Below are 14519 nucleotides of genomic sequence, written 5' to 3'. Positions count from 1 at the left end.
AGAAATCTGATCTTAATCTTAAAATTCAGATTTCACATGTCAATTAAAAAAATGTATGTTTCATTCAAGGTAAAGATGACATATTTACAACCAAAAATGGTGAACAGAAAACATTTGTGCATTTATTGAATGCTAGGTATTATCAATATGTACTGAGTCAAAGAGGGGATTGTGTTCCAGTGCAGATTCCTTTAGAAATGTGCATTAAAAAGTGAGCGTTTTGTTTTACGGTGTATGACAATGGATCTTTTTATGGGTCCATCAGCGTTAGAAGTAACGTGTTACTGTAATCCGATTACTTTTTTCAAGTAACGAGTAAAGTAAGGGATTACAATTGCAAAAACAGTAATTAGATTACGGTTACTTACCGGCAAGCAGGCTACGTTACTAAAGCGTGATTTTCTTTGTGAGAGTGTTTCTTGACAATCACGTTTGAGCGGTGCGACGGGAGAGCAGGACCATGCAGCGTTTAATGTTTGGAAGTACCGACATTATTTTGAGTTTGACTCGGTAAAAAGTGACAAAAACATTAACATCTGCTGTACACTCTGCATGGGAAGAAAAATGTATCTACAGCGAAAAATTCCACCTCAAATCTGAGCGAGCACCTAGCAAGCCGGCAACCCCCCGGATCCCCCCATTGACATGAGCGCTGCGGCCACCACATCCAACTCCACCGGGCAAACCTCCGACGGCCCTCTGCTGCTAAACAGGTGAAAACTGACTGAAGAGCGACAGGTGTTTTGAAAAAGAGACTGTTTCATTTGATTAAATTCTAAATGATGGAATATGCAGAAAGAATAGAATTAGGCTGAAAGGTCTATTGCTTTATAGCGTACTCAGGTTGTGCATCATGTTTTTGAAAAGTAACTAAGTAAAGTAATTATTAAAGTAACTGGATTACTTTAAAAAAAGAAGTAATCAGTAAAGTAACTGGATTACTTTCTTGGAGAAGTAATCAGTAACTAATTACTATTTCCAAGTAAGTTGACCAACACTGGGGTCCATTGTGTCAAGATATCAAATCTATTAAAATATACTCCAATGTGTAACATTTAGGTTAATCTATACATGAAAATACAGCATAATATTTAGCAATATGTTTTTAAAATGAATAATTTTCAATAGCATAGAAATATTATTAAATATATTAAATATATATATATTAAATATATATAATGTAAATAAACAAGTCCAAGTGCATCATAAGTGCCTTGCTTTGTCACCATGTTTCTACAGTGGCCAGTAAAGGCACCAAACACTGGCTCTGGATCAGGCAGTTTGCTTAATTCAGCAAACACAACAGATTATCCTGCCTTCTGGAACAGGAAAACTGATGTGAATGGCATTGAGTTGGTTTCAGTCTGAAAGAAGAAACGCGAATGAATGTGACGTTTGATACAGGCAATATATATGAATTTGTCAAACCTTTCTTAGGGTTACGTTCACAGCAGTCAAATGTCCGAGTGTATCGAGGCTGGTTTTTGGTTTCTGTAGTTGTTTTCTTGGACTTCCTTAAACTATTTTAGTGTAAGAGATAAGATCAAAAAGCCCACGGTTCACATAAAAACTTATTGTGAAAATCTTCATTCGATCTGTGGCCTCAGCTGTCTGGGACTATGTGTCAGGGGGTTTTTTTTGTCATGGAATATGTCATCGCATCTTGTGAAAAATAACAACAAGTGATCATGTTGTATGGTAAAGGTGTTCCTAAATAAACTTTGTGTTAGTAATTCTTCTCACTGGCAATCATTTTCTTATTTTTCAAAATATTTATATTTGAACTAAATATCATTTTCTATTGTGTTATCATGCTGTATGTCAGGATGTTTGGGTGAATGTGTGAAATGCAGCCTGTGTTGTGACACTGGAGGCCAGCCACAAACGAACAAAGCCACATGACAAAGATAAAAACCAGTCCTTTCATCACTGCCACGCCCACATACACAGAAATCTAACCTGTCCAGAGTCTGGGACATACCGCACATAATAGACGTAAAAAAGCTGGACTTGACTTACCACACCTTACAGAAAGAGACATGACTCATACAACAATAAATCATTTCCTCAGATGGAACTGTGGTTTCCATTTTCAATACAGACTGTAAAGTGTGTTTCAGTGAGATAAAGAAAATATGTTGAGGGAATAACAGTAGGGCAGACTGAAGGGAACAATAATATGAAAAAAATATATGAAGAAGAGAAAATAAATAATGTGAATAGTCCAATCTAAATAGATATTCTTTCTTTCTTCCTTTAATACTACTTTTGGAAATGATCTGAAATGGAATTCATCTCAGCTTCAGTGCTCTTTTTCCTCATTCCAGATTCTCTGTTTGTATAGCATCACATCATGAACCACATTGCCAACATTCAATCAGGGTGACAGTCCTGAGCACAATCAATAAGTGTGGTTGAACTGTCAAGAAAAGTCTTAGTGACAGAGTCAGTGAAGTCAAGAAACAATATGAGAGAACTTTTCTATGCAAAGGTTAGAGACATTATAGATGGATGCAAATTGGATCATAAACTGGTAATACTTATCAGTTACACTTACATGTAACAAATGTAGTCTTTTTGTAGTTTTTGAGGCAAGGTTTTTTTAATTGGAAGCTTGGCTCTTCATGTTGAAAATCACCCGAAAGCCCGCCAGGTCCCCTTAGCCAGTGCGGAGCCACTTAGCATTGCTAACCCCATTAGTAGTAGTCCAATACAGTGGAAACCGCTTATAGTGATCACGTTGGTCCAGAGCCAATTTGAACACTATAAGCGGTTGATTACTAAAACCGAATTTGTATTACAGGTATTTGACTTATTTTTTTATGCAGAATATCATCTAAATGCCATTTGTATCGTTTTTCAATGAGAAAAATGAAATGAAACGGATAGCTTCAGCATTTAGTGAATTTTATTATTATGCAAGTTTAATTACAGTACTGCGCAGTACGTAACTTATTCTCTGCTGTGCCGCCGGTGCATTTATTTTTTTACAAGTCTGAAAATAAAGTTTGAAACAAATGCCTAATCACAGCACAGTACTGGGCGCCGTCGTTTTCTTTCTCCGTCGTTAGCATTCATGACTGTCTCTCGTTGCTTAATTAGACTACACAAGGTAGCCTGAGGAATGCCAAGCTTCGCCGCAGAATCTCGTTGGCTCGTTTTTGGTAATTTGTCATATGCCTCGAGGAGACTACGTTTTTCATTCAGAGAAAATGACTTCCTTTTTCCAGCCAGCCATGATTGCTTGCTGCCCGGTGTCAACTCGTTACGTTAGCTAGCGAGGCAGAAGCATAGGGCAGAAGCAGACGTCCAGAAAGGAATCAAGGGAGTAAAAAATAAAATAGCTACACATAGTTTTAAAATTATTTTTGCACGTTTACATTCATAAAATGGCCAAAAATGAACATTATAAGCGGATTTCTTGATTACTATAAACAAATTATTTAAACATCATTTGTATAGAAATGATTCTGTCCCAAGCCTTTTGATCTATATAAGCGGTTGATTACTATATCCGTGACCACTATAAGCGGTTTCCACTGTAGTAACAGTAATAGTCCTAAAGCCCGTTGTTCACCATCGACCTGTCCACGTTTCAAACAGATTTTCCCCACTCAGCGACACACCCGCTGAGGACAAAACCCTGGTAACTGGCTCTATAGTCAGAAACGTGGCATTAGAGACACTAGCGGCCATAGTCAAATGCATTCCAGGGGCCAGAGCGGGCGACGTAGAATCCTATTTAAAACTGCTGGCTTATGCCTCGTGTACACCAAGAGCGACCTACGCTAACTGAGTGCCAGAAATCATTATTTCTCTATGGAGTGTGAGCGAACTGAGCGACCAGAGCGAATTCCAGCGATTAAACTCAAGCTAACTTTATGGTAATGAGCTATGACGCGGTTCGGCGAAAACCAATGACAATCCACAGATTGTAGAGGTCCGACAATCCGCGGGGTTCGCGGAAACAGACGTGTAAACTTTGGTTCCTAGTTGTTTCCTTGTGTCCTTGTTTGGTTCCTATCCAAACAAGTCGTTTAATCCTGAGACTGTTGCAATTGCCGTGTCGAGTGCTTCAATACAACAGTGTAGTAACCCCACGCATACCTTTCTCACTGCAGTTAAGTTTTATTTCAGATTTATTTCGGATTTTATTTCGAATTTATTTTATTTTTCACAGCTGCCTCTGCTATTCCTGCTCTTCTCAGGTGTACCTAATGTAGTTTTACATAATTTGTAACGTGATGTATATCTTGTATAACAAATTGTAAATAACAACACGTTTATTCGTGTCCCTGCCCTCTCTTTCCTGCTTTGTTCTTTTTCGCGGAGGTGCTGCACAGCCTTTAAAAATTGAACATTCTAAATGTGACGTCACGAGCTACCAAAGCTACCAAAGCGAATTCTCAAGCGAAGCTTCTCCAGCTACCTCCGCTACCAGGTAGCGTAGGTCGCCCTTGGTGTACACGCAGCATAAGGATAAGCGTTAATACGGTAAAATAGTTGTTAAAGTCAGCGGTAATGACACCCGGTTACGCCAATCGGAGGTCACTAAAATTAATGTTGCGTCGGTGTGTAATTTTGCCAAAACAATGTGGTACTCCGTAGCTTTCTCTGGACCCCTGCCAAATCTGACCAGTGATGACATGTTTAGCCAAATGTCGTCCTACAATCGCTGGTTGTCTAGATGGTGTCCAGCAAACAACGTGGGCTACATAGATAACTGGCAATCTTTCTGGAGAAAACCTGGTCTGATGAGGAGAGACGGCATCCATCCCACTTTGGAAGGAGCTGCTCTCATTTCTAGAAATATGGACGAATTTATTAGTCACCCAAAAACATGACAACTCAAGAGTTTGTGACCGGGATGGGAGGGATCAGCCACAATCTTCCCTGCACGCCTCAGAGTCCTGGAGGCGTACAGGTCCTAGAGAGATGGAAGATTGCACCTTGGCGGTGGCAGCAGCGGCCTGATGGTGATGGAAGAGGTGAGGACGGACTCAATGATGGAGGAGCAGAAGTGCACCATCATTGTCCTTGGCAGGTTGAATTTATATCATATCTTAAAGATCTCATTGTTAGATATTTTCCTTACAGAGCACTTCGCTCCCAAACGGCAGGTTTACTTGTAAATGTAAATGTAAATGTACTTTATTTATACAGCCCTTTAGAGGCAATCCTTATGATGTACCAAAGTGCTTTACAGCAGGTAATAAATAAAGAAAACTTGTGGTTCCCAGATATCATATTTCTCCAGTTTTAGCTTCATTGGCTCCCTGTTAAATTCAGAATAGAATTTAGAATTATTAAAGAAAGGAAAAAACACTACTCCAAAACAAACCTCCAAAGAAATGCCAGTCCATCAATTTCCTCCTAACAGGCAGGATGTTATTAATGAGAGAGAAAAACAGAGGCACCTTGCACCTTCACAACGCCAAGCTAAGTTAAGTTCTTTCATGTATTACCCAGTCATGTTCTTTGTTTTGGTTTTTCTTAGCCATGTTTTCTTCACCACAGTCTAGTTTTGTCTTCCGGCTCAGCCGCGCTTTATGTTAATCTTGTTTTTGAAAATAAATCAGTTTGCTTTTACTTCTGAAGTCCGCATCCGTGTCCTTCTACGCCTCGCACCCACCCATCGTGACAAAAAGTAACCCCGAAGGAGCTGCAAAGCTCCACTATCAGAGATTGGAGTGTCTGTCCATGGGACCATTTTAAGCCCTACAATATACAGAGATGGTCTTTGTTGAAACGTGGCCATTGCTAAAACAAACAATACAAAACAATGTCTGCGCCTCTACAAAAGGCAGCGGAGACTCCTCAGACATTTGGAAGAAGGTGTAATGGTCAGAGAAGATTAAAACTGAACTTTGTGGTCATCAAGAGTTAAAAACCAAAAGTAGCAGAAACCCAGTGCCCTGAGATCACCAACCCCTTTAAAATTGGTAAGAAATGATGGGGCACCATGTAGCTTAACTGGTTGATAGGGTGCCTTGTAATAATGATGATTGGATGAAGGCTCAGAATGACAAAGACCATAAGCATACTGCTAAAGCAACCCTCAAAAGGTTTAAGGGGAAACCTTTATCATTGAGTCAAAAGGAAGAAATTGCGCTTCAACTATGAAGTCTTCCATGGAGTGCTAAACCCAAAATCCAACAAATATTCCGGAAGACGGTAAAGATGTGCTAGCCTTTTTTTGTAGCTTTTAAAACATTTAATATTATGACCTATTCAATGTCAAGACCTCAGTCCAACTGAGAATCTGTGGTAAGGTGACAATCTATCCAACCTGGATAGAGCAGGAGCAGTTTTTACTTGAGATGGGGAGGAAGGTCCCTACTGCAGACTATTTTTTTTTTTCCATTCTCAAATATGTTTTGCACCTTCTGTCTTGATCAATGATAACTTTTCAGTTTTTCACGGTTTTTTACTTTTTAGTTTTTTTCTATTCTCCTGACATTAAGACATTCCATCCCTAACAACGATGGAGGATGAGAAGCAGGGATAGGACCTTATCTGAAAGGTGTAAATATTGTTATAAACTGGCCTCTTGCATAAGCATCGGGCTCCTTCCATGACACACAAGCCCCAGTAACAGCTGGTACTGTCCCAATCATGCTTGGCTGTGTTGTTGTTGCTGAGGTTTCTGAGTCTTGGGTGGGGCTGGGCAGATTTCCTGGGACCCCGGGGTGGATTCTGGATTGCTCCTGCCATCACACTTCTCTTCATCTTCCCTCATCAGGACACCATTTTAGAAGCTGCAGGAACAACCAGTCTTCGTCAGATTGTTTCACTTCCCAAGTGATAATACAGCCGACTCTTATGTTCCAGAGCGAGTTATTACTTTTACGCGTACCTTGCCTTTTTGTCTCTTGCAGTAGTGCTCCCGTTGTCCACTCTACGTGCTCTGGTTTCTCATGCCTGGATTGAGACCCGCAGTTGGATTCTTGACATCTATCTGCTTCACTTACCCGCCTGCTCGCCCCGCCGCCGACTCAGAGCACCAGCCATTACCTCTGGAATTATCATTATTCAGAACCTTCCTAATCATCTCTCTCCTCCCTCAGAGTACCGCCTTACCTAGATTCTCCCTATGGTCTATAACCACCTCCTCTGTTCAATAAGGTCTTAACTTTTATCCTCCCTGTTTCCAGTGTCTGCTCTTGGGTCTGAGTTATTCTGAGGCGGCTTGCAACCTAGCCGTGACGGGTATTGAAAATGATTAAGACTAAATAGCACAGGGTTTAAATCTAGGAGGAAAACTGAGCAAGGGGAAGAAAATAGAGGTTTAGGCTCAAATGAACACACACAAGTGAAGTAATGCAATCTTGAACCATTTCCAAAAAGTACTATGATCCCTCTTCACATGAAATTCTAAAAGTGTAAGTGCAAAAATAGAAGTCTAATGAAGGTATTATGTGTCATGAACTGAGATCCAGGGAGTGATTAAATGTTTGTTCTGTGTGATCAAGACAATGAGTGTTTTTGTCATTTGGAATGTAGGGTATCTTGTGTTGACTCAACACAGAAAACATTGGAAAATATGACTGACGATGAATCTTCATTTGGTGTAAAACAAACCCATTCAATGTACTGACACCAGTATAAGATTCCAGACAGATGATCATCCATGCATTCATCTCCAGTAGACTCCATTACTGTAATGCTCTTTTATCTGGACTTCCCACAAAGAGCATTAAACATCTGCAGCTCATCCAGAACGCTGCTGCTGGAGTTTTAACCTGGACTAAGAGATCTGAACACATCACAGCAGCTTTAAAATCTTTACTCTGGCTTCCAGTCAGTCACAGAATAGATTATAAAAGCCTGCTGATGGTTTACAAATCCCAGAACGGTTTAGGCCCACAATACATCTGTGATCTGTTCAGGGCCGGGGTGGGCCATTTTCTCAGTCCGGGAATTTAATTCAAATTCAGGCCACTCTGATATGGAGGAGGAATTTGAGTCCATGAAAAAAGATAAAACAAACAAAAAACATTCGTGTTCAGTCCGAAATGGATAGAAATCAACAAGAAAACAGATTCTTCCTTTCACATCAAAGCGTCGTGCCCGCGCGGTGTCCGGATAAGTGCTCATTGCAACTTGAAAATAGAACAGTCTATTCCTTGCACGGGCGTGAGCGGGCTCAGCTCACATTATAATAAATAGGAGGGGAAGGCTTGAACATGAAACATGATGCTGATTCCTGCGGATAGAACGCGCGTGCAGACTCTCCAGTAATTAAAAAAGGCAACTAAACACCCCAACGTGCTCGCGCTTAGCCCTGCCCTGCCATACTGCCCCTGTCCCTGCGCACGCGAACCATGTACAATATTTGCATACAGCCCTTCTAAATAATTATATTTATTTTAATTGCATGTTTGAGATGCATTTAATAACAAATATCAAACAACAAATGTGATCGCCCCTATTTAATATTGCGTTAGTAACCATGTGCCATGCGCGCCTGTGGGAATGCAGGCTACAGTTGATGAGGAGATAAAGCGTGATAAAGCGTTAAGCAATTGTTCATCAGAACTGGAATGTAAAGAAAGTGTTCGGTTCTTCTTTGAATATAGGAATACACTTCTAAATCATATAAATTGTGAGATTTTACATATTTAACAACAAAAGCTGTCAGATGACATGACAGTTGAGTTGACATTGAAAAACGTTTGCCACGTTATAGCCTATTTGATCAAATTCACAACCAGGCCTATTATCCATATCTCTCAGTAACCTACCAGCTTGTCTTGAGAAGATATCTGTCAATTTGGCACATTTGGCTGCCACCTCCTGTCTTTTTTTGAGCTTAGCCCTCTCTGTTCCACCTGGCCTCTTTCTACCCTCCATCACTGACGCGCTCTGTGTCGCGCCATTGTTATTTAAAAGACGAGCCATGGGCCAAACCATCTGAAACATTTGGGAGGAGAGAATTCCCTTACATGGTAGAACCTATTTAATCTGCTGTGATGCAGCAGGCGGCTGCGCTGCAATGGTGAATTTATGCAGACTACAGTTGAATTGATATTAATGCAAGAATAAGATAAGTGACAAAAATTAGTTACAACTATTTTCCCCATGGGCCAAGCAGCCTAGGTCGATGGTTTGGGCCGGGATGGGTCCCGGATAATACCATTGCCAAACCGGCATTGGATCTGTTCAGAGAATATAAACCCAGCAGAGCTCTTAGATCCAAGGACTCAGGTCAGCTGGTCCAGTCCAGAGTCCAGACTAAACATGGAGAAGCAGCATTTAGCTGTTATGCTGCAAACAAGTGGAACAAACTGCCAGTGGAGATTAAACTTTCACCAAATGGAGACATTTTTAAATCCAGGTTAAAAACATTTCTGTTCTCATGTGTCTATGCATGAAATCTGCACGATATCTTTGAACTTATCTGGACTGTTGCTTGTTTTTAAATTCATTTAAATGATTTTATTTGTTTCTCTTTATATTCTTTTCTGTATTTTAATGCTTCTTCCACTCCCTGCTGCAATGCTTTTATTTTATGTAAAGCACTTTGAATTGTTTTGTACATGAAATGTGCCATACAAATAAATTTGATTTGATTTGAATTGTAAGGTAAGCTGTATCAATGACTGAACTAAGATAAATCAAAATCATGAATCAAAACAGAATAAGGACCTACATCTGAGGTGAGGAGTATATTATATGTGACTTTATTCCCTGCCAGTTCAAGCAGAAATGCAACCCAAAGTGCTTTACTGAGCAGAAGCAAAACTTAGAAGGAAATGAAATAAATATAAAAGATTAAAAGAATGGAACATTAAGTGTGCAGTAGGCTGGTAGAGTGTTGAACTGTTGTTTGTGGGATAGGCCTGGTGAGTTTTTCCCACTGACGTGATGCTTTGAGCCGGTACTGATAATCCAGTTCTTCAGGTTTGTTTGAAAGCTGACGACAGATGGTCTCCATTCCTGTCATACCTGAAACCTGACAGGGCTGCTCCAGTCCAGATAACAAGTCTGCAAGTTTCACACTGACGTACATTTGGTTTGGGGGTGTCGGGGGTCATGGCCATTGATCGTGGCACAATATGTCCAGCAGCTCGGCAGCAGCGGAGCTTTTCAGGAAACGGACAGGAGGCCTTAATACGGCTGCTGCTGCCAGGTCCCGCCCCCTCTGCTGTCCTCTCGGCGGGGTGGGGGCCGGTGTGTGTGTGTGTGTGTGTGTGTGTGTGTGTGTTTGTGTGGTGGTGGGGGGGGGGTGTGAAGGGATGGAGTAACACTCGCATCTCACATCCCATACCGGATTTACCGGACTACACCTGTCACGATCGCTGTGCTGTATTTCTGTGTGTGCGCGTGTGTGTGCGCTCGTGTGCATTGTGTTATGGAATAACAGCAGTGCGCCACACAGGACGCCATGAAACCCAGCAAGCTCGAGCCAGCGGGTGTGTGAGCGGCGGGAGTAGCAGGGACATTACTCACAGGTGACCGGGACACTTTTGTTCTCTCTGCTCCCAGGTATCAGCCTCACAGAGGCGGAGAGCAGCCCTCACTGAGCCGGGCTGCTTCAACCCGCAGCGCCTCACACATCCAGGGAAGCGGGCAGCACCATGTCCCGGCAGCAGCAGCACCGCACGCCGATAAGACTCATCGATAACCTGGTGGAGGTCAAGAGCAAAGTGAGTGGAGTGTTAGCGGTCACGTTTCGTTATTTCTGTGGTGATAAAAGGAGCCGGGGTGTGGTTTCTGTCTGTGTAATAAGCTTCTGGTGTGGTTCAGCTAAGATTCGTGGTGTCTGCTTAGATGAATTATAGCGTCGCTCGACGGTAAATTCTTGGCCAACGTAGCGACCTACGTTACGGGAGAGGTGCTGTGAGCGGAGCCGATGGCGGTTCCGCTGCAGCTCCGCGGGCACCACCAGAGCCTGTGGTGGCTGCGGCTCCGTTTAAACAGCCCTGTTCCCCCAACTACACACCAACAGCACCGCCGGCTTTCTAACCCTAATGCTGCGTGTACACCAAGAGCGACCTCCGCTACCTGGTAGCGGAGGTCGCTGGAGAAGCTTCGCTTGAGAATTTGCTTTGGTAGCTTTGGTAGCTCGTGACGTCACATTTAGAATGTTCAATTCTTAAAGTCCCCGCGGCTGTGCAGCACCCCCGCGAAAAAGAACATGAGGAAAGAGAGGGCAGGGACACGAATAACATGATGTTGTTATTTACAATTTGTTATACAAGATATACATCACGTTACAAATGATGTAAAACTACATTAGGTACACCTGAGAAGAGCAGGAATAGCAGAGGCAGCTGTGAAAAAGAAACTAAATTCGAAATAAAATCCGAAATAAAACTTAATTGCAGTGAGAAAGGTATGCGTGGGGTTACTACACTATTGTATTGAAGCACTCGACACGGCAATTGCAACAGTCTCAGGATTAAACGAATATTGTTTGGATAGGAACCAAAGTTTACACGTCTGTTTCTGCGAACTCAGCGGATTGTCAGACCCCTACAATCTGTGGGTTGTCATTGGTTTTCGCCGAAACGCGTCATAGCTCATTACCATAAAGTTAGCTTGAGTTTAATCGCTTGAATCCGCTCTGGTCGCTCAGTTCTCTTCGCCACTGGAGAATCTGCTCTGGTAGCCCAGGTAGCTCACCCTCCATAGAGAAATAATGATTTCCGGCGCTCAGGTAGCGTAGGTCGCTCTTGGTGTACACGCAGCATAAGCCGTCGCTTCGGCTTCTGGCTGTCACAGGTTCGCTTGGTCGGATACGAGTTTTCGTCCTGGTGCTGACGGTGTCGGTGCTGACCGGTCGGTGTTCGGTCAGGATATTTACTAGAATGCTGTAAGGAGTTACACTGCCAACGATCGTCTCAAGTCGATATAGTGCCAAATAATACCAGTTTGATTATTGGCAACTTTCTCTGTTACCTACGGAGCCCCTAAAGGGACCTGGAGTTTTTTTTTTTTTTTTTTTTTGCGAGATCTCGCAAAAAGTATTGCGGGATCTCGCAAAAAAGTTTTTTTCCCACTCAGTGAACCGGAAGTAAAACAGACATAGCGATGGAGGAGCCTACCCATCATTCGTGGGAGAAGTTTATTGATTTCTATTGTAGTATTGGCCTAACATATAAAGACATCTAATCCGTTCTTGCACGTAGACATGGCTATGACATCGCTGTGTCTGTTTTACTTCCGGTTCACTGACGTGGGAAAAAAACTTTTGCGAGATCCCGCAATACTTTTGCGAGATCTCGCAAAAAAATAAATCCCTCCATATCCCTTTAGGGGCTCCGTAGTTATCTACTCTTTCTAAAGCTCCTTTTTAATAAAGCATAGTTGTTACAGAGTCCCAATCTAATGAAACAGTCGTTTGATCCTTTCTCCTCTCCACATCTGCTCTCCCAGATTGAGACCTAAGTATTGGCAGAAAGGACACTAAAACAGATCTAATTTTGAGGAATGCTTTGATAACGAAGACTTGTGGACAGGCTTCTTCCAAATGAGCATTCCTGTTGGAACTTTTGAGTCAAACATTTTTGTAACTTTTCCACTGATCAATAGAAATGCAGAATCTATAGAAAGTGTTAAGTTGAAACAGACTGAAAAATGAACATATTGCCAACTGCAGGCATAGCTGGTCTGCAAATATGGCAAGAACCCTAACCCAAACTAAGCAGACTGTGCCACTGTGCTTTAAGATATGTGGGATATATATTACATTTAGAGGTACTGAGGGAATTTGAACCACAATTAGTATTCCTACATAAGATGAAGGATGCCCCTCATCTAATTCCACAAAACCGAACAAGCAGGACATGATTTACCATAGTTTTGACAGAGAACACTAATATTGGATGCGATGAGACTGAAGTTAATTTTGGATTAAAGGAGCATTTACTCCATCTTCCCTGCCGTACACCTCGATGCTCTGCTGTCCTGGTTAATTTGACATATTTACATCAGAGCGCAGGGATTTTAGCATGTGAATGGTGTCTGTCTATCTCCATCCCTGTATCATATCAGTGTTAATTCCGTCAGCTTTTTTTAATTTAGTCTTAGTCACAATGTCGAAAATCAATTTTAGTCTTAGTCAAATTTTAGTCATTTTAGTCATTTTAGTCAACACTGTACATAATAGAACTTCTCCACACACGGCGGCATGATCAATCATTATCATGCAGGTTGTTTTGTTGTCCTTCGTGTTGTGAACGAAATGGCTCCATACATCCAGGCGTTGTTTTCACCCAGCTCCAACAAACCGTATACCGGTATCCGAGCCCGACGCCATAACTGGACTGCAAAGTTGAACTAGCTACGGTTAAGTTAAAGCTAGCTACCGGCTACGTTACTTGACATGGGAAGGGCCTAAACTCAACTGAATTCGACTCACTGAACTACTACTGATTGAGCCGCGCAAGGCACTGTGGGACAGGCGCCGTGCAGGGACAAACAGGGCAACAGCGCGTAATCTTCTATGAAGTTCAAGTGTAGTGAAGACACTGGGCTAAATTATATCAGGCGTTAGTTCAGGGGTTAACACAAAGTTCACACTGGGGTGCCAGCCAGAACACCAACTTAAGGCCAATCAGACTTCCAGAGGGTCCAAAGGAAGAGGCAGGTTAATGATGGTTCAGGTGATTTATTTCCCTTTTATTGCAGGCAATAAGGTCGTGTGTGGTTTCCTATCAAAAGAACAATAACAAATACCCAAATGAATAAAGAATAAGCTCTTTCTCTCTAATAAAGGAGTACTGAAATTACTACATCTTCATTCGCTTCTAATTCCCACTATCACAGTCCTAAACACACTTCACCTGACTTATTATTATTAAACACATAAACAACATCACATGGTAACATTACGTAACACTCACTGTAAACATCACACTAATGAGTCGGAGCGGTAACAACAGACATAACACGTGATGTGACGTACACTCAATCAGGCAGGTGAGCTAAATGCTACAACTAGCATACACATGGCGAGTTACACATCAAAGCAACAGAAGCTACGGCTGCAGCAACCTCAATACATTACATAAACAATATATACAGCCATACTCACGTTTCATTTACGCACACACCACTTGCCGGGACATTAATCAACAGCTCGATCTTCCCTGTGTTGACTCATCAGAGCACACACCTGTTCTAACCGAGCACCGACAGTTACGCTACATGACCAGCAGGGAGCCGCTCCGCTCTGAACTGACCAACACAATACATCTATAAACGTAACAAATCTCAACTTTGGAGCCTTTTCTACATCAAGAAACACTAATATTAACAATTACAAATTAATTATAAACAATTCAATTTTTTAATGTCCATTCGTCCATGGCTTGTAAATTTCGTCTTGTCTTATAGTCTCGTTAACGAAAATAATTTTTTATTCTCGTCATATTTTTATTTTCTGGAAGCAATTTTGTGCGTCATCGTCACGGGAAAAAGGGGCGTTAACGAAATATTTTCGTCATCGTCCTGGTTGACGAAATTAACACTGTATCATATCACTTCTTAATTGTTTGTGTCACTTGTTCTTC

General features: G+C 41.8%; 1 protein-coding gene across 1 annotated transcript in view; it reads left to right on the top strand.

Moving 5' to 3' along the window:
• Nucleotides 1-10237: 10237 nt before the first annotated feature.
• Nucleotides 10238-14519, top strand: part of pard6a (par-6 family cell polarity regulator alpha) — a 49485-nt gene continuing 45203 nt past the window's right edge. The window contains exon 1 of the mRNA XM_075469242.1: nt 10238-10649. Within this exon, the coding sequence (XP_075325357.1) occupies nt 10581-10649 (69 nt within the window). The 5' untranslated portion in view covers nt 10238-10580. The remainder of the gene's footprint in view (nt 10650-14519) is intronic.

The sequence above is a fragment of the Odontesthes bonariensis genome, chromosome 7 (assembly GCF_027942865.1).
Source record: "Odontesthes bonariensis isolate fOdoBon6 chromosome 7, fOdoBon6.hap1, whole genome shotgun sequence".
Taxonomy (NCBI): Eukaryota; Metazoa; Chordata; class Actinopteri; order Atheriniformes; family Atherinopsidae; genus Odontesthes; species Odontesthes bonariensis.
This window is presented reverse-complemented; position numbering and strand designations above follow the sequence as displayed.